Raw genomic sequence first — 20,694 nt, 5'->3', positions numbered from 1 at the left:
AGAAATTAAAACAAAAGCCAGCAAAACTAATCATTAAAAAAAAAAAAAAAAAACCCCTAAATAACTATGACACTTAAATGTTTACAATGGAATATTAGAGGTTACATTAACAACTATCTAGAACTACAAATACTAATTAATAAATTCCACCCAAAAGTAATAGCACTGCAAGAAACACATCTACATACCACCACCACAAATATCCCAATCCCAATAAACTACACACTACGTACACTCAACACCTCACCACACTTCGGCGGAGTGGCAATACTAACCCACAACTCACTACACTCTAAAGAAATTAGCCTTCAAAACGACTTCGACGCAATCTGCGTTGAAATCAAATCAAAAAAAAAGATCAAAATTATCTCTGCATACATACCTCCCAGAGAAAATTTTAACATTCTCAACCTCCAAAATGTTTTCAACTTTCAATATAACACCATAATAGTTGGAGACTTCAATAGTTGGCACCAACTATGGGGGTCCCAAAGAAATAACAAAAAGGGAAACACAATAGCCAAATTTATCCAAAATTCTAATCTAATACTAATGAACGATAAGTCACCTACTCACTTTACAACACACAACACATTCACTTGTATAGATCTCACCCTCTGTACACCTGATATCATAGCAGATGCAAACTGGTCCATCACAGACAATCTTAATGGAAGCGACCACTTCCCAATACTAATAACTTTGTTCCATAACCACAATGACACACCACACCATAAACCAATCTTTAAATTAGACAATGCTAACTGGCACAAATTCCACATACTCACCTCAGCATTCAACGCAAAAGTAGACGTATCTTCAAACATAAACAAGGAAACAGCAAATATTAATAAAATAATTCTTCAATCTGCTCACCTAAGCATACCCCAAACTCCATCAAGAAAACTAGCCCGGAATGTCCCATGGTGGAACAACCAAATAGCCAAATTAAAACAAACCAAAGACAATGCCTGGAAAAATCTTAAAAGAAACATAAACACAGACAACATAATAGCATTCCGAAAAGCAAACGCAACTTATAGACTAGAAATTAAAAAATCAAAACGTACATCGATCACAAAATTCACTTCAGAAATCAACCCAAACACTCCCGTTTCCAAAACATGGCACAATATCAGACGCTTCTGCGGACTTAATCCTCCGAAAACAATCTACTGTATACAAGACCCAATAACAAACAAATACTTAACAGAAAATCAAAACATAGCAAATGCTTTCGCCCTACACTGGCAAAATGAATCAGATGACTCCAATTTCCCAGCACAATTTTCTACAAATAAACATTCAGCAATAACACAGCCACACAGCACCACATCAATAATAGCCCAAACAATAGAAAAAACAAGATGGAACGCTATAGTCGAGCAAGCCCGACAGTAAAATAGCCTGTACTCTCCACAAAAAAGAAAAATTAAAAAAAAAAATTTTAAAAAAAATTAAATTATTAAATAAAGTTAATGAATTAATTAATTAAATTAAATTAGAATACATGTTTATGTTCAGTTTTAAAAGCATACATTTACATCACGTAACTAAACGTATTTATATGCGTGTATGTATGCAGCACAAAGTTGAACCAAAGCAGCAACAACAACAACAGCTGCGGGCAGCGCTGCCGACAGAGCTGCAGGCAGCGCATTAGCAGCGATTTTACTTATGGCTATAACTTTCTTCAGAATTTACCTATCATGATGAAATTTGGCATACGGACACATTAGTACTAATTGGATGTACCTACCAAAATTGATTTCAAAATTCCGAGAATTACGGAAGTTATAAGAAAAAACACGAATTGCGGGGGAGTGGGGGGTGCATCGAAAAAAAACTCAAACTCGTACTTTCTCGGTCTTAGGAGAATATGGAAACCAAGTTTGGTTATTCTAGCTCTTATACTTTCTGAGATCCTTGCGTTCATACGGACAGACGGACAGACAGACAGACGGACAGACAGACAGACGGACGGACAAGGCTATATCGACTCGGCTTCTCATCCTGATCAAGAATATATATACTTTGTGGGGTCTGCCACGCCTCCTTCTGTGTGTTACATACATGCGCACAAAACTAGTATAGCCTTTCACCCTTTGGGTACAGGCTATAAAAATAACAATGCTCGAACTCTCCTCTGCACTATCCAATCTCTCGGGTAAAACTCCTGGAATAGACAGAATTTCATACCCCATGATCAAAAATTCGTCCATCACACTAAAACAAAGGATCCTAGACCACTTTAACAACATATTTAACAACTACATCCCCCAAACCTACAAAACCAGTCTAACTGTTCCAATTTTAAAGCCAAATTCCGACAAAACTTCTATCAACTCATATAGACCAATTTCCCTAAATCCATGTTTAAGTAAGGTTCTAGACAAAATCATAGCAAGAAGATTATGGTGGTATGTCAATACCAAGAAATTAATTCACCCAAATCAATTAGGTTTTAGGCAAGGGAAAAGCGTTACTGACAATCTATTATATATAGACCATCAGATAACAAAATCCCTTACAGCTCACGCCCACAGCTCTATCATATCTTTAGACTTTTCTAAGGCTTTCGATAGATTAGACAGCCATTCAATTCTAAATCAACTAAGAGAGTGGGAAATAGGACCAAAAATGCAAAATTTCATAGCAAGCTACATGAAAAACAGGAAAATAATAACAAAAATCAGTACTCATATGTCAAATACATACTCTCTACACAACGGAATACCACAGGGATCACCAATTTCAGTCATTCTATTTCTCATAGCCTACAACAAATTAGCTAACATTATCCAACTACAAAAAAACATAAGCTTTTGTGCCTTTGCCGACGATTTCCAGTTATTAATTCACCACAATAGAGGAAAAAACCCAACAGTAAGCTTAAACGAACTTTTTAGCAATTTTCAAGAATGGTGCCTCCAATCCGGCGCCAATCTCTCCACAAACAAATGCAAACATATTCATATATGTAGAAAACATCAATGCAATAGCCAAATTATAATAAATAATCTGTCAATCCCACAAGTAAAAAAATTAAAAAAATATTAGGCATAACAATAAATAATAAATACAAATGGAACTCACACATAGAAAATTTAACTCCAGCACTACACAAAAGATTCAACATTTTAAAATGTCTCTCTTCAACCCGTTTCAATTGCAATACCTCCACCCTACTAAATATCTTAAAAGCACTAATAGTATCCAAAATAGACTATGGCTTAACCTTTTATGGTTACGCCCCAACAACACAAATCAAAAAAATACAGTCAATCCTTAATAGTGCCATAAGAATCTGCTTAGGGGCATTTAGAACAACACCCATTAACCACTTAATCATAGAGTCCAACATCCCGTACATAACAAGCAGAAGAGACCTGTTAACCTGCAAATTGGGCAAAAATTTAATCTTCTCAAAAAACTCCCTCCTAGAAAAAATAACAAAAAAACCAAATATAAACAAAATAGTATCGGTTAATTCAACAATCTCCAAAACGATTAGCATTTGCTCACTCCATTTCACACCATACAAGCCCCTAAAAATACTATCATCCACCAAACCATTTTGGCAATTCAACCAAGAAACTATCAACATCACCCTACACCACCATGTTACCAACCCTGCAATATACCAACAAAAATTCTTAGAATTTAAACACAACCACCAACAATACCAGTTCGTATACACAGATGGATCAAAATCCACTCACACAACAGCTTTTGCCATCACAACAGAACAATCTGTCCTCAAAATTGGAATCCTACCAACATATACATCAATATACTCAGCAGAAATAATTGCCATCCTAGAAGCTATTAATCTTATCAAAACAAAAAGGGGAAAGTTCATCATATGTTCTGACTCCTTATCTGCACTAAAATCGATCAGGAACATTGATAACCACGGCCTCTATGCGAAAATAATTAGAAATCTAATTATGCGCTCACCTAACAAAATAAAGCTTATGTGGATACCAAGCCATATCAACATTAAAGGTAATGAGCTCGCTGACTCAAACGCCAAGTCAGCTTACAAATTACCCCTCATCACCACAATTAATTACAATACAAACGACATCAACAAATATTACAAAACTCAATATACATCGGACCAACATAACCACAATCTTTGCTCCACCTGGTATAAAAAAATAAACCCAAAAAAGACTAACATTCAAAATATCTTGAAAAATTTATAACACAATGAACTCTCAAGGCTCGACCAAACCAAAATTATCAAACTAAGACTGGGTCACACAAAACTCACAAACGAACACTACTTAAATAAAAACATCTCCAAATTCTGTCCACTATGCCAAACAAACAGCCAGATAAATATTGAACACCTACTCATTCAATGTCCCACATTAACAGCCGCACGCACAAAATACCTACCTAGCTGATAATAACCCCATCCACATCCTCTCAAATCCTACAGCAGAAAACCTAAAAATAATAATAAATAATAATAATAAACTACATTTGGCATTTTTTATTTATTATTTAAACGCATCGTGCATCATTTAATCAAAATTATAATTTGGACCCCCTTTGGAAAACCTGCGTACGCCCTTGACGGACTGCACATACTACTCGGTTCTCTCTACGCACGGTTAAAACAGTAAAGAGAAACAAAACAAACCCCATGGATGCATATGTATGTACATATATGTATTTACATAGATACATATATAAATATGTATACATACATATGTTTGTATATATACAGGGGGCCATCGAGCACTGTTGTTTAATTGTAATAAATGGTTTTCTGTGGTTTTAAATCATAAATGAAATTTTTAAAACGAAAATCAACAACGGCAACTGCAGGTCATTGGTACGCTGTTATTCTTTCGTTCACATTTTTTTTATCATCTTTGCCTTTTTATTCCAAAGGCACAATGCCAAAAATTTACAGTTACCGTTGATATGCAACGACTGAGTAAGCGATAGTAAAGCAGAAACCGAATAACGGAGCTACGCATATTCTGCTTCGCATTGCGGGCAGATGTATGTATGTATGCACATATATAAGATGTTATTATTTAAATGTTCTGTTTATTGCTTTCAAACTTCGATGTATCGATATCGATAGTATCGGTGGATTCAGCTATCGAAAGTTGTACTCTAGGAAATTGAAATAGGCATTGTCAGTGCTATTTGATCGTGGTTCATCGCTGCGCAGCATTGACACGAGTGCCGTGTTTCATATTCCGAGTTCGTGCTTGATTGCGTATTGACTTAATAAGGCACGAAAAGACACAAATTTGAATTTATACTCTTATAATTATTCCCCTTTTCTGAACATAGTCTATTTTAAAACGTTGCGTTATCTCTATATACAAGTATATCAAACAGTTTGTCCTGACTGACTGATTGATTGGTGATCAACGCACAGCCCAAACGGTAAAAGCTAGGAAGCTGAAATTTGGACTCAAGTATCCTTTCATAGTGTGCATCACAGTGTAGGTGCGCACTAAGAAAGGCTTTTGGAAAATTCGATCTCAAAAGGGGGAAAACTAGCTTTAAAAATTTTAGTTATAGTGGTCATGTGTGTACGTTTAACGAAATATTTTGGCAAGAATAAAAATGTAACGGACTACTGAACAATTTTTTGACAAGAACAAATGAAATACAATTAAATACCTTAAATGCCTTCCTACTGGTAATTAATAAGGTGAAAATGTATAGGTAGGTCATGCACAAAAAAGTCAAAAACTTAAGACCTGGCTAAAAAAAAACGGGAGTGGTATAGGCGACTTTAAAAAAAAATTTATTTTGTTGCTGTGTCTGTAAAGAAGGCAGTGCTGTTAATTTTGCAACTTGTACATTAAGAATTTGAAGGTGAAGAGGCACACACAATTCTCGAATACCATTAAAAACATCCTTAGGCTTCATTTTTTTAAACATGTAATATTTAAAACTCAAAATTAAGTCTATTATGAGACAAATGCTCCTGTTACAACTATGAAGTTCGTACGTCGTATATCGGACGAGAGCGATGATCTCGTAGAGTTAGGGGAACTTATAAAATGTCTAGAAAAACCAATAGATTAAACTATTTTTCAAATATCAAAATGAAATAATAAATAAAGTATAAAATGAAAAATGTATTTTTCTAAGCACTTATTTTAAAATGTTTTGCTTTTGTACGCTTTTCTGCAATATATTTATTAGTTAGCATCACTGGTCCCAAATAATACTTCACTTCATAACTAATGTTATTTACTTTAAAAATATGTATACAAAACTAAAAACACCATTAGTTTTATAATCTCTATTAGTTATATAACTGGTTATATAATAGGCCCTCGAAAAGATATATGTATATGTACTGTGTACCAGTCAACTATAATTCAGGCCAAATAATATCTATGATTAGTTAATTTGCAATATCTCCTACTTGAAAAACTGTGAAGAACTCACAGCCTATTTAACTTATATTTTAGAGTTCAAGGGTCTTTTAATTTATTGTATAAGAGAGATATAAAGTGCGGCAAAATATAATAGCTTATGACAAATAATACCATCATTTTGGTATATTTTTTGGCAATGTGCTAGTATGTTTGGTATACAATATTCACAAAAAATATACACGCATATGAGTATTCTTATTTAACAATTCGGTAGCCCTGAATAGTTGCGCTAGTGCTAATAGGAAATGCTTAAGTAAATATGTACTTACATTTTGGATCCATTGCGGTCCATTCAATTATTGATTGAAATAAACAATTTGTATGCATGTAGCACAGCCATTCCAGCCTAATCCTCGCATACTTGAACCATATATGTACATATGTATGTATGTACATGCATATGTATCTATACAGAAGTTTAATTTATTTATGGTAAAAAACGAAAAGGAAATGGAAACGAAATGCGATACTAAATTACTGCTAGTAACAGCAAATGTGGGTAGCTTATTTGAAGATGTAAGTAATCAACAATTTTTTATGTGTGTTTATACATTTACTTATTAATAATATACTTTGTGGAATTTGCTTTTAGCCGTCCAGGCTCCAACAAATATGGCTAAAAGAATTTTTATCAAAGGTATCAGAAATCCAACCAATGTTTGTGGGCTTACATCTTCAAGAGGTGGGCGGGAAAACATACGAAAAGTCAATGGAATTCGTTCAGGAATTCATTCAGTCTTTATGCGATTCTATGACGGATTACACATTTGTGCGAATTTATATGGATGAAGATTTTAAGTCCGCTGAACACTTCACAGTAAGTGGCTTTGCCTTTTTGAAATACATACAACATATGGATGGATGTGCTATATGTATATATTTATTGCAGGCGCTAGGAAACATGTACTTTGTTCACACAGACCTGCAAAGTCTACGGGTTTGGAACTTCTTAACGCATGATTGGGAGAACAATTTAAACAAAACTGAAGATAAGCACGTTTACTCTGGCAATATTGAAACGATTCCAACCAAGGATAAATCTAAATTTCCTCAACATTTTTTTCCAGAAGTACTTAAATATGCTCGTTTATTCGTTTTATATATATACAATGTAACGAATTGTATTTTTTTACTCAATTAAGTGCAAATGGTCCCGAAAAGGATTTATGCGAACCCGGTGGGAAATTAATGGTACTGCTATTGATCTAGTCAACATACACTTATTTCATGATGCATCAAATTTAGCTGCATGTGAAGAATTTCCATCTGTTTACTGTAAGACCAGAAGAAGAGCCTTGGTACACACATTGGAACGGTAAAATGCTTATATTTGATAACACGTACCTGTCTGCTTAAAATAATCTTGTATTTAAAAAATAGCTTCTACTTGGATGATAAAAATGGCACAGTACCGTTTTTTCTATTTGGAGACTTTAATTTTAGATGTGACACTGAAGGTGTTGTAAAAGTAAGTAAATAAGTCTTCGTATTTCGCTTTATTTTATTACAATACTTTGCATTCTGAAAAAAGGAGTTAACTCAAAACTTAACCATACATCGCGTCCAAAGTGTGAAAAATGAAAACACTAAAGTCCACTATCGCAACATCACTGGTAACAATGTACTTACAGTGGGAAAAAAGGAATTTAGTCATGCAGATCATCAATTAAAATTTAAGGAAGATTGGGTAAGGTTTTGTTTTGTGTTTGCATAGAGATTAAATGAGTTTAAGATGGTTTTTTTAGTTAAAGAATTTTGATAGAGAACTGGAGCCACTCAAGGATATTTTGATAGAATACCCAATAACCTTTGTTCCGTCATATCCCTTTGAGGAGGATCCCGAAATGCCTACTGATTATATGTCAACGCGTTGTCCGTCTTGGTGTGATCGCATTTTGATGAGTCCTCATGTAAAAGATGTATTAACCGAGGATTGGGAACAGATGAATTATCAAAAAAGATACAACTTGATCGGAGAGGCTGTGTGCATGGGCGACCATAAGGTAATGCAACTCTTTATTTATTTTTTTACTTATATTCATTTAAAAGTCATTGCCGAAAATAGGGGAATTGTAAAATATAATCATATATTTTAATTATAAAAGGTATGTAGAAGCACTAGGAATTGTAAGCATATATATGTATATATATATATATATATATATATATATATATATATATATATATATATATATATATATATATATATATATATATATATCTATATATATATATATATATATATATATATATATATATATATATATATATATATATATATATATATATACATTTATATAGTCGTTAAACTTGCTATTCAATATTTCTTTAGAATTCTTTTTATAAATTAGATGAATTATTTAACAGTTAACTTAAGTTAAAGTTAACTGAACATAAAGATACACAGGGTATTCAATATTTTGACCGAACTAACTCTCACTTTATTTTTGTGTTGAGGGAAATTTGTATACAGAGTATACCTAAAAAGTACGAGAGCGTATTAGGTTTGCGGGAACCTGCTCTGCTAGTAGAGCATTCACAGAGATTACATTTATAACTATAACTTCCATTACAATTGACATACATATGTATCACAACAAAGCTTGACATGAGGACACAAAGCCACATTGCTTGCGTTGCGAGCAAGCTGACAGGTTTTCATAGTGAAAGACGAATTTGAAGCGTATTTATTTTCGTTCGTCACAATTTTTTTTTTAAATATCGATGTTTTATTCTCGATGGTTGATGTTCTTTGCTACTTGCCCATCACTGAATTTTTATACCCTGTACCCGTAGGGTAAAAAGGGTATATTAGGTTTGTGCAAAGTATGTAACATACAGAAGGAAGCATCTCCGACCCCATAAAGTATATATATTCTGAATCAGCATGACGAGAGAAATCGATCTAGACATGTCCGTCCGTCTGTCCGTCTGGATGAACGCAAGGATCTCAGAAACTATAAAAGCTAGAATAACCAAAGTTGGCATCCAGATTCTCCTAGGTCCGAGTAAGGACGAGTTTATTTTATTTTTTGGAATTTTCCCCCCCTTCCCCCGCTACAGAATTTCGTCAATAGCGTCCACATTTCAAATGCTACCTAAACCAAACCTTGCACACATAATTTCTATATAATTATCTACTGTTGGTTAAAATCAAATTATCAAATTATCAAATTCGGTCAATTCTAAGAAAAGTTATTAGCGAAACAAATTCTCGCCAGTACAACCCCCCCAAACTGCAGCAACAAGTTCGCTCTTCTTCCTCTTTTTGCTGCTGCTATGGGCGCATATAACTCAGTGACGGAAGTTTACCTGGGTACAGGGTATTACACTGTCGGGCTTGCTCGACTGTAGCGTTCTCTCTTGTTATTTTTGTATGTTATAGTACTTTCTTTGGTTTTTGTTATATTCTTTGAATTTGTGAAACTATCGTTTGTTTTGAAACCTTTTGTATTTAATACAAACCATTAGTTTTACAAATAAGAAGACAAATCAAAATAAAGTGCGCTATATATAGACATCAATAAAAATTTATTGAAAATTCGTTAGCAGAGATTGGACGCATCGATAAATCGATGTTCCTCCCCCAAAAACATCTAAATATCAATGTTTTTCCAGCTCTGACAGCGTCAGCTTCGTCTTCGCAAGCACTATGAACACTTTCGAGCGTGTTTATATGTTTGCTTGTACACAGTTTTTCATCTTCAGCTTCGTCTCAGCGCTTACGATGTTTGTACCCTAATTGTTAAATTTGAGTAAAAACAAAAAAAGTTATGCAAAATCACTAACAGCAGTAGAAATAAAATACCTAATTAATTTAGCTCTTACACATTCTGGAATCTTTGCGTTAATCCAAAAACAAACTTGCACTTTCTTGGGGTTAAAAGAGCCTGGATACCAAGTTTGGTTTTTATAGCCCTTATACTTTCGGAGATCCTTGCGTTCATACGGACAGGCAGACGGATATGGCTATATCGACTCGTCTTGTCATGCTGATCAATAATATATTTAATTTGGGGAGTCTGCCACGACTTCTGTGTGTTACATACATTCGTACAAAACTAGTACAGATACCGTTTGGGTATGAGGACTAGTGTCAAGTTTAAAATACATAAATAAGTAGTAACAAGAAAGGAACGCTAAAGTCGAGCAGGCTCAACTCTTAAATACCCTGTACCACCCCACAAAAAAAAGAAGTAAAAAAGCTAAAGTCGGGTGTCCCGACTTTGAAATACTCTGTACATATGTTTACAATAATTATAGAAAAAAAAAATAAGAAAATTTAAAAAAATTTGATCGATTTTACCTTTCTCGGTATTCGAACTCAAGTAAAGGGTATATAATTGCACATATACAAAGCAATTGCGTCTATGTGAGTGTATGTACATATGTTTATGCGCGTCTATTTGTGTCTGTGTAAGCATTTTCGCAGTCAACTAAACAGCAACATCAACAACAGCCGTGGGCAGCGCTTGGGCAGCGCTGCAGCAGCAAATATATTTATGGCTATAACTTCTTGTTAAATCGGTCTATCATAGTGAAACTTGGCATACAGACACATAATAACTAACTGGGAGTATTTGCTAAATTTTAGTTCGAAATTCCAAGAATTACGGGAGTTAGAGAAAATCGCATTTGCTGGGGAGAGGGGGAAGGGAGGGAAATTCCAAAATATACATTTTCTGCGTATTCACACAAGGCATCTTGGACTAAAATTTGGTGTTCCTAGGTCTTATAGTCTCCGAGATATAGGCGATTATACAAATGGAAAATCGGGAAAACCCCCATAGGGGGGAAGTGGGGGGAAAATCAAAAAAATAAAACAAACTCGTATAGCGTACACACATAAGGCATCTTTGTGCAAAATTTGGTGTGTGTACCTCTTATAGTCTCTGAGATCCAGGTGTTCATACGGACGGACAGACGGACAGTCGGACAGACAGGGATAAATCGACTCGTCTTGTCATGCTGATCAAGAATATATATACTTTGTGGGGTCTGCCACGCCTCCTTCTGCCTGTCACATTTTTCAGCTCGCGCAAACCTAATATACTCTTGTACATTTCATGTACAGAGTATAAAAATATATATATATATTAAACAAATTTAATTAATTAATTCAATCTATATATATAAAACAGTTTGTCCTGACTGACTGACTGACTGATTGGTGATCAACGCACAGCCCAAACGGTAAAGGCTAGGAAGCTGAAATTTGGACTCAAGTATCCTTTCATAGTCTAGGTCCCCACTAAGAAGGGATTTTAGAAAACTCGAGCTGCAAAGGGGGGAAAACAGGCTCCAACGTTTGTATGAAAAATCTACAGTTTTCATCTGATTAACTTCAAACTTAGTTTGTATACTCCAATTCCAATTCTTGTATACTTGGTTTTTTGATATTTTTTTTGGGGCCTAAAATATGGGAGTTTTCCTGTAAAAAAAATGTTGGGGCACAAAAGCAAACCGCGTCAACAGCCCACAGCCCACACGGTAAAAGCTAGGATGCTGAAATTTGGGCTCAAGTATCCTATCATGGTGTAGATGAGCACTAAGAAGGGATTTTGGAAAATTCGAGCTCCAAAGGGGGGAAAATTAGCTCCAAAGTTTGTTTGAAAAATCCGCATTTTTCAACCGATCGACTTAAAACTTAGTTTCTAAAATCAATTGAAGGATACAAACAAAACTGCATACTTAGATTTTCGAAATTTGTGTTGGAGCTTGAATTATTGGGGTTTTCTTGGGGCACAAAAGGAAACCGCGTCAACAGCCCACAGCCCACACGGTAAAAGCTAGGATGCTGAAATTTGGGCTCAAGTATCCTATCACTAAGAAGGGATTTTGGAAAATTCGAGCTCCAAAGGGGGGAAAACGAGCTCCAAAGTTTGTTTGCATTTTTCAACCGATCGACTTAAAACTTAGTTTCTAAAATCAATTAAAGGATACAAACAAAACTGCATACTCGGATTTTCGAAATTTGTGTTGGAGCTTGAATTATTGGGGTTTTAATATTTATTCACTATTTCAAATGAAAAGTTTTTGTTATAAATTTAGTCCGATCGATTTAAAATTTGGATAATGTAATCTACGTAACTAAATCTACAACTTTGCATTCAAGGATTTTCAAAACATGCATTTTACAAAGGCAGGCAGAACAAACAATACAAAATATCAAACAGTTGGGGACAACTAAGTATACATACACACACACACACACACATACAAACAGCTGTTCGTGTAGTTGCGTGCAAACGATTGAAATAGCCAAAGCAAAATGTGAGACACTAATGTGTGAATGTCCATAGATACATATGTATGTGCACATCTATGTACATATGTATCTACATATGTATGTATGTACATTCGTCTTGCACTGACAGACCAAGAAATGTTAATTAATTGAAAATTATATAACATTTTTAAAAGTAATTTTTTCTTTGTTTAGTGCATTTGGCATTAGTGTTTTCATTAATAACTTTATGCAGCAACAACAAATATCAAATAGTTGGGGACATCACATACACACACACACAACAAGCAACAGTTCGTGTCTATGTGTGCGGTTCTCTACGTACGGTTGAAAAAGTAAAGAGAAACATATGTACATACATATGTATGTATGCCTGTGTATGAATATAGCATGTATGTACATTCGTATTAATGTACACATTGGGCAATCGAACACAATTGTTTGATTGTAAAAAAAAAATAATGCTCTAAAAACAACAACAACTGCAAGTCATTAGCTCGCTCTTCTTCTTTCGTTTTGACCATTTAATGTTAATTGCAAAGGCAAAACGCCAAAAGTTTACAGTTACCGTCGCTAGGCAACGACTGCGTAAGCGATAGTAAAGCAGAAACCGAATAACGGAGCTACGCATATTCTGCTTCGCATTGCGGGCAGATGTATGTATGTATATGATTTGTTCTTATTGATGTCAATAAATAATTAGATTTTGTTATTTAAATATTCTGCTTATTGCATTCAAACTTCGATATTTTGATGGTATCGGTGCCAGTGCTTTTTGATCGTGGCTCATCGCTGCACGGCATTGACACGAGTGCCGTGTTTCATATTCCGAGTTTGTGCGTGGCCGTATTGACTCAATATGGCACGAAAAGACTCAAATGTGAATTTAAATTTGGACTCAAGTATCGTTTCATAGTATCCATCATAGTGTAGGAGCACACTAAGTAAGGCTTTTGGAAAATTCTAGCTCCAACGGGGGGAAAACGAGCTTTAAAAAATATTAGTTATAGTGGTCATGTTCGTTTAACGAAATAGTTTGTCAAGAACAAAAATGTAACGGACTACTGAACAATTTTTTGTCAAGAACAGAAAATGTTCATTTAAATACCTTAAATGCCTTCCTACTGGTAACCTTTAAGGTGAAAACATATGGGTAGGTTATGCACACACAAAATAAATACAATTGGAAACATATTGAGCCGGGTTAAGACGGGCAATACCTGCTAGTTAAATATAAAATATTTCATACACGCATACATACATTTACATTAACATCAGAATTGTGTCTATGCGTGCTTGTGTACTTGTACATACCCTCGCACAAAACTAATATACCCTTTTACCGTTTGGGTACAGGGTATAAAAAGTGGGGAAGCAAAAGTCGGGTGTCCCGACTTTGAAATACTCTGTACATATATAACTGGGCAGATATTCCGAATTTCAATTAAAAATTCCAAGAAATACGGGTGTTATGGAAAATCAGGTATTGCGGGCAATTTCCAAAATACACATTTTCTGCGTATTCACAAATCTCATCTATCTTTGTGCAAAATTTTGTGTCCCTCATAGTCTCTGAGATCCAGTTGTTCATACAGACGGACGGACAGATAGACAGGGATATATCGACTGTCTTGTCATACTGATCAAGAATACATATGTATACATTGTGGGGTCTGCCACGCTCTCTTCACGTTCTTGTACATTCCCCCATAGGGGGAAGTGGGGAGAAAATCGAAAAAATAAAACAAGCTCGTATAGCGTACACACATAAGGCATCTTTGTGCAAAATTTGGTGTCTCTAAATCTTATAGTCTCTGAGATCCACGTGTTCATACGGACGGACAGACAGGGTTAGATCGATTCGTCTTGTCACGCTGATCAAGAATATATATACTTTGTGAGGTCTGCCACGCCTCCTTCTGCCTGTTACATTTTTCAGCTCCCGCAAACCTAGTACAAACATACATATCATGTACAGAGTATAACTACCACGTTGTGTCTACGTTAAGGAACATTATTTTGAGTCAAAGGAATAACTACAAATGAATGAGTCTTAATTCTTTTTTTTTTTATTAAAATACTCTTTTAATATTAAAACAAATGTTTGTGTAATATTTTATGTTTTAAATATTGCCTTCAATTGAATTTCGCCACTTATTGTTGTAGATATTTAAAAAAATTTCTTTGTTTAATATTCTGCTGGTATGTATTATTCTATGTATATTCTAATATACCTGTACGATTTCTTATCTTCTTGTAATATAGCCCGTTTACCTAACAGTTCATCTAAAACCAAACAAAGGTACTTATAACAAACGCAATTGTCATACAAGTACGGCTTACAATAAACTTCTTTGCGAATTCTCGGAGTTTGCACAAGAAATGCAAGTTAATACGGAGCTTACATCAAGCAATTTAGCAGGAAGTTTAAGTCGCAAGAGCTCAATTCACTTACAAACGGTTGATCAGGACCTACTAAGTCCTAGTCGAAATGTGAATTCAGAGAACGCGTCGTCCAATCATTCTGCTGTTAGTATTAATATAATTGATTCGGATAATATCTATGTGTGCATATGTTCACAATTATCTAACAGTAGTACCTTGAAAACTGAATATTATGGAACAGTCGAAGCCAACGGAATGATTTGTCCGGTGTGTCGCAATATTATTAAAAAGCAATCACTCGATCATCGCTACAAATTAATATCAAAACGCGTAATCCTCTCTGAAAACATAATAGTGAATCGAATCGATACACAGCATCTCAACACTCCCTTCGATTATCAGCTTGATGATCCCTATACTCCCGAAAGTATCGAATCTCATTCGCCATACCCAGATGTAAATAGTATCTCCACAACCACCTCAAGTACAAGTCCGGTCGGACGCATATCACCAAGCTTGCAGATTTCTGTAGCAACTGAAGGTCTGGCTAACGGCGTATTTAAAAACAAGAAAACTCAGGACAACTACAACGTCTTTGGTTTAACCAAGGTGGAAACATCAATTCAAACCAACAGCAGAGAACATCAGTTAAGGGGTACTGTAACGCCTGGACAACTTAAGTCACGATTAGAAGATTTACAACGTTTGTCTATAAATAATATGTCTGCAGAAAACGAAAGCAGAGTTACTATTGGAAATACTAACGACCAGAGACGCGACTTAAAGCTTCTTCCTAAATGCTGCAATATTCAATAGCATTTCTATATTAAATATTTTAAAAATTAGCAAAGATTTTCCGTTCTTCATTTTAATTTACACTTTTATAATTATTTATCAGTTAAGTAATACTATGTAATGAATTTGTATATCACCATTAACAAATGAGATCGTACGAATCGTTATGCTAGGCAATTTGAATGTGCCATAACTATTACGAAAGTATTCAAGGTATTTAATTACTACATATGTGTTATTATCGCATGTCAGCGACTTAAATTCAATTTTTGTACACAAAGCCATCTATCTAACGATGCACTTATAGTACATATGTACACATACTTAATGTGTGTTCATACCAGTTAGGCACAATACTTACATACCTTCTAAATATTGACACCTTCCTCAGGCACAGCTTACCGTGCACTATGCAGGATAAAGTATTCCTGCAAGAAACTAATTAATTTTATACAGATTTTAATTCCACCTAAATAAGGGGTGTAAACCAATATAGAAATTAAATGTAACGTTTGTTTTTTGGTCTGCTTTTTAAATTGTTATGTAGTGTTTTTTTTTTAGTAAGTGTTATGTAATAAACAAAATATTTGTATTACAAATAAATTTTTATTTCCTTTAAGTTTTGTTTATTTCCTTATCCTGGTTTTTGGTAGTACAAAACTTATAAAATTTACATTCCTGACATAAGACTATTATTGTTGTTGTAGGGTTATCGATTCCTTCCATGTGCTCAATTGAAGTTCCAGAGTCGTTGAAGGCTTTAGTGAATGAAATGCTTGGAGATGAAATTTTATGGATGGAACAATCGCATGTGGAAGAGAGGCTACATTCAAAGTCCCATTATATTGCGGTAAAATCCATTGCATTCAAAGATCCCATACAGGATGAAGGAAATGCAGGCGAATGCAAGGGCGAGATAATTGAGAACAAGCCCACTTTGCTAAAGGAGACTACGGTTTAGATTGGTCTGCTACGTAACATATAAGTTACTTCATACATACATATGTATTGAGCTGTGTGTTATATTTTAAAAATTGCAACCAAAAATATTGTAGTTGTGTGTAATTGTAAAATCAGAAATTATGACGTTAAATATAAAAACTGCTTACAAAAAATATAATTGCCTAGTGTTCATATAAAAACGATATTTACTCGAATTGAAAAATGGCCGAATAACATACATAAGCGGACATGGTTTATTTGCATGGTAATTTCAACACTGCAGAACGAATAAAAAACTAAGCTTTATAGTCCAGAAACGTTTGAAATCGACCCCAAAAACAATCATCCTTCCATCTCTAACTATTCAATGAGCTTTTTAGCTTTAAAATATCGGCGAAGGTACAAAACCTGCCACGTAGCCAAGCCGAGCAAACAGCACATACTAAAAATACTGAAGAAGAGGACACGGCTATTAGTCTTTTCTGCAAAGAGTAAAGAATAATTATCTTAGCAATGTCATAATATATTAAAAAAACTATTGATTTTTTACCATTTGTATCACGCATCTCTTCTTCTCTTTTGCGCATCAACGCAAAATCTCTAACAATCGAATCAGATAGGTCCTCCAATCGTTTTAGGTCAACCTCTAAAGGCTTGAGTTTCGAGGCTTCTCCAATCTATGTAAAAGTATAATTGACTATTACTACCCCATGTTTTTTCTTATATGTATATTGGGTAAACTCACTCCTTCGTAACTTTTGGTCTCAACACCTTTTTTTGTTATCAGAGACACCTCCTGTGCAATCCCTCGTTGATCTTTAAAACAAAATAAAAAAAATTGGTTTTATACACTTGTGCATGTGGCAGCATATCGACTTACGTGGTGGCACCTTTGAAATAAAGCAGATTTCGTACGTGTCATACACCTCAGACATAAAGCTAAATTTTCCTTTGGTAATGTGTTCTTTCTGTGACAGTATGTGCCCTTTTGTATCGCGTGCCTTCAAGTTAGTAAAATTAAACATTTCTATAAATATATCTCTCAAGTATTTTATTTTGTACTTACAATATAGTCGATGACTTGCCCCGGCATGTCGGACACTTCATATTCGCCCATAACAAGTTGGTTCGCCTGAATATCCTCTTTTAGGCATTTTTGCGTGTTGGGCAACAGATGAAACATCACGCAATTAGTGGGCAAAATAAAGCCATAAATTGTAAACAAAACCAATATTGACCCTAACATTTTCCGCACTTATGAATACAAAACAAAGCAAACTAGGCAGCCCCAATAAAGATGAGGTGGCTTGAGATTTCTTCTTCTTATTACTAGACAGAGATGAGCAATATTTTTGTATGTGTTCCTTTATCACTGTGACAAGAAAGTATTTATGTCACATATGTACCATGTGTAACAGATAAAATGTCACGGTTAAGATTACGTATATACAAATTTGACTTTCGACTATATTGTTTGCTTGCTACTCTAAAAGAATAGTGTTTCTATACTTCTATTATAATTTCTACACTTTTTTCTCAAAATGATCACACATCAAAGGATATCTGGATCTTTTTAATAAGGTGGATGAGAATTTCCCGAATTGAAATAGGCACCTAAGCTGTCGGTTCTAATTAAAGAAATGTAAAATATAATAGGTATTATTTAAAGAAACGTTTCTTATAACGGAGTGTCACTAGATGCAATATCACTGATTTGTTACTGTCACGGCTAAATTTCAGTGATATTTAAATAACACTAGTGATATTTAGTATATGTATAATAGAATATACGAATATTGTCGGCTAGTTCACCAACTTTCAGAGAAAGGCAGTGAAATTTAATATTAGTCGAATGCTAGAGTGGCCCGCTCTTTGTGGGTAAAACTAAAAACGCATAGTTAGCAGTGATTTGGGAACAGTGGAAATAGCACAGCAAAAGGCATTCTTTATTTCAAGGTTCTTTAATGCTTAGAACAATTGTTTGCAATAAATGATTAACCTGCTCTAAATTAACCATGTTATTTAGAATCCATTTTATTATACAATAATGTAAATAAAAAAAGTATAATTTATCGTCAAATATTTGTAAAAATATCTAAATATCTTGTATACCGTTTGGAGTATGTAGGAAGATATAACATGGAGAATATAACATTGTTCAATTAGTTAAACTTGAATTAGTAAATGATTTGTATAAATTAGTGCATTTATGTTTGCAGCTTTAGCTTTGCTGTTTGCATTGATAAATGCAGATAAAAAGAGAGTTATTAACAGAGAATGAAAGGGATGTCGCGTTTTTATTATTTCCAAACTTAGACTACCGATTACAATAATCATCATAAGCGAAGCCTGCAGAGATGCCGCCGCTCCCACAAAAGTTCAGCGTTATCACCTCTTGTGCGGTAATTAAGGTTATTCTCACTCAGACGATGAATGTAGGGAATGCTGAGTATCGTGTCGTGGCTGCTGATATTTAGCAACGGTGATGTCGCTACTTCCGGGAACCGATTTTGAACGCTCTTGCGATTGAAGTAACGCGTACCAATTGCGGTGGCTTGGGAAGAGAAGATGCCAAGGTTTGTTCCATTTACCTTCATCGTGGCGCAGTCATCGTGGGTGAGTACTGCGCTATGATCGTTTATGATGATGATGCCGTCGTCCACTATGGTGCGCAACTGCTGCTCTGGAACTGCTTGCAGAATGTGGCTCTTTGTGAACAAATCGCCACGGCCAACATCTGTCCGTCGCAATTAGCCAACAGATTGTCGTGGACTTTCAAAATGTCTGTCATGGGGGTCGCTGTGATTTGGTCAGAGAGTGCGTATTCATAACATCAGAATGATCTATAGTTGTTGTGTTTATTACGTTTATCTTTTCTAAGATTAAAGGAAGCATAAGGTTCCCGATTCTGCAACTTCTAAATCAGATGCGGAAATTCTCGCAAATAAAAAGCCGATTGGCTGCTGATTTGACTAAGTCGGAAACGAGTTTTTATTCTAATTATAATGATTAGCCTAGGTGTGGGCGTGTGCCTTTTATGCACACAATCGATACAACTCCCATACATCGATATCTGTTACATTTCAATTACATTCGTGGGTTTCTTATCAGTCAGCTATTTACATTAGGGATGGGCATCGATATGGCAATATCGATATAATATCGATTTGATGATGGAAAATTTAAGTAAAATCCGATATATATTCAATGCGGTATATATCGAATGCATCGATTTTTATTACGATATATCTTCTCATCTCTTACATTATTTTCCCCGCTTTTTATGTACATATGTACTTCGTGAAGCTTTTTTGATTGCGCACTTCAAATTATGCCAAAGTATGTACATTTTAAACCTTTTTGTATATACTTAAATATTTATTGATACTTTTTTTGTTGGTTTCTTACAGAATCACCCAAAAACAAGCCAAATTTTGGCAATTTTTCACAAAAATTGATTCGGTGCAATTTTTGCAAAAAATAGTGAAAACGGCTGGTAACACAACCAACCTAAACGCACATGTGAAAACGAATCACAAAGGCGAAACGATTGAATGTGCAGCCTACAATTGAAAAAAGTTTTTCTGCGGTACTGCCTAACAGGTTGCAAAAAAATTTTGGATGATGAACAAAACATTCCAAGATACATCAGCTAAATGGAAATCCTATTTAATTGGTAAGAAAGTAACCCTTACTACTGACATATGGACGGAAACAATAAATGTGAAAAGTTATTTGGGAGTTACGGTCCACTTTGAAAGAGATTTGGAGCTCGTTTCCATTAATATTGGTGTGACCGAATTAACAGAGCAGCATACAGCTGCAAATATATTTGTTTGCGTAGAGTGGGGCATTCAGCTCCATAATGTTACGGCTGTGGTGACAGACAACGTAGCA

At 34.8% G+C, this 20,694-nt stretch overlaps 2 protein-coding genes across 4 annotated transcripts; one reads left to right on the top strand and one right to left on the bottom strand.

The window, feature by feature from the left end:
* Positions 1-6,650: 6,650 nt before the first annotated feature.
* Positions 6,651-16,975, top strand: LOC115620811 (inositol polyphosphate-5-phosphatase A). 3 transcript variants are annotated; one of them, XM_030514236.1, is made up of 9 exons: positions 6,651-6,944; positions 7,021-7,245; positions 7,318-7,497; positions 7,571-7,743; positions 7,809-7,896; positions 7,960-8,115; positions 8,174-8,431; positions 14,941-14,977; positions 16,563-16,975. In XM_030514236.1, the coding sequence occupies exons 1-9, from the start codon at positions 6,750-6,752 to the stop codon at positions 16,814-16,816; spliced, it is 1,566 nt and encodes a 521-aa protein (XP_030370096.1). In that variant the 5' UTR covers positions 6,651-6,749; the 3' UTR covers positions 16,817-16,975. The 3 variants fall into 3 exon arrangements, with proteins under 3 accessions (XP_030370096.1, XP_030370097.1, XP_030370095.1); XM_030514237.1 differs by lacking the exon at positions 14,941-14,977 and having other exon boundaries at positions 16,563-16,749; XM_030514235.1 differs by lacking the exon at positions 16,563-16,975 and having other exon boundaries at positions 14,941-16,447.
* A 27-nt stretch (positions 16,976-17,002) lies between these two features.
* On the bottom strand, positions 17,003-18,086 carry LOC115620812 (transmembrane emp24 domain-containing protein bai). Its single transcript, XM_030514238.1, has 5 exons — positions 17,864-18,086; positions 17,678-17,798; positions 17,543-17,613; positions 17,348-17,474; positions 17,003-17,279 (listed from the first exon to the last, which is right to left on the bottom strand). Exons 1-5 carry the CDS (start codon positions 18,041-18,043, stop codon positions 17,158-17,160), a joined length of 621 nt encoding a protein of 206 aa, XP_030370098.1. The 5' UTR covers positions 18,044-18,086; the 3' UTR covers positions 17,003-17,157.
* Positions 18,087-20,694: the final 2,608 nt, after the last annotated feature.

This window comes from Scaptodrosophila lebanonensis, unplaced genomic scaffold, assembly GCF_003285725.1.
Source record: "Scaptodrosophila lebanonensis strain 11010-0011.00,11010-0021.00 unplaced genomic scaffold, SlebRS2 tig00000024-arrow-pilon, whole genome shotgun sequence".
Lineage (NCBI taxonomy): Eukaryota > Metazoa > Arthropoda > Insecta > Diptera > Drosophilidae > Scaptodrosophila > Scaptodrosophila lebanonensis.
Note: the sequence above shows the minus strand (reverse complement) of the source record. Positions and strands in the feature narration are given on the sequence as shown.

What these genes read in the sequence shown, in the direction of transcription:
- LOC115620811 (XM_030514235.1), top strand. Translation starts at nt 6,750, where the DNA reads ATGCATGTAGCACAGCCATTCCAGCCTAATCCTCGCATACTTGAACCA. An exon ending in AGTCCGCTGAACACTTCACA is followed by an intron (nt 7,246 to 7,317) that starts GTAAGTGGCTTT and finishes TATTTATTGCAG; the next exon opens with GCGCTAGGAAACATGTACTT. An exon ending in TGTGCATGGGCGACCATAAG is followed by an intron (nt 8,432 to 14,940) that starts GTAATGCAACTC and finishes CTTGTAATATAG; the next exon opens with CCCGTTTACCTAACAGTTCA.
- LOC115620812 (XM_030514238.1), bottom strand. Translation starts at nt 18,043, where the DNA reads ATGTTAGGGTCAATATTGGTTTTGTTTACAATTTATGGCTTTATTTTG. An exon ending in GGCAAGTCATCGACTATATT is followed by an intron (nt 17,799 to 17,863) that starts GTAAGTACAAAA and finishes ACTAACTTGAAG; the next exon opens with GCACGCGATACAAAAGGGCA. An exon ending in AGAGATGCGTGATACAAATG is followed by an intron (nt 17,280 to 17,347) that starts GTAAAAAATCAA and finishes TACTCTTTGCAG; the next exon opens with AAAAGACTAATAGCCGTGTC.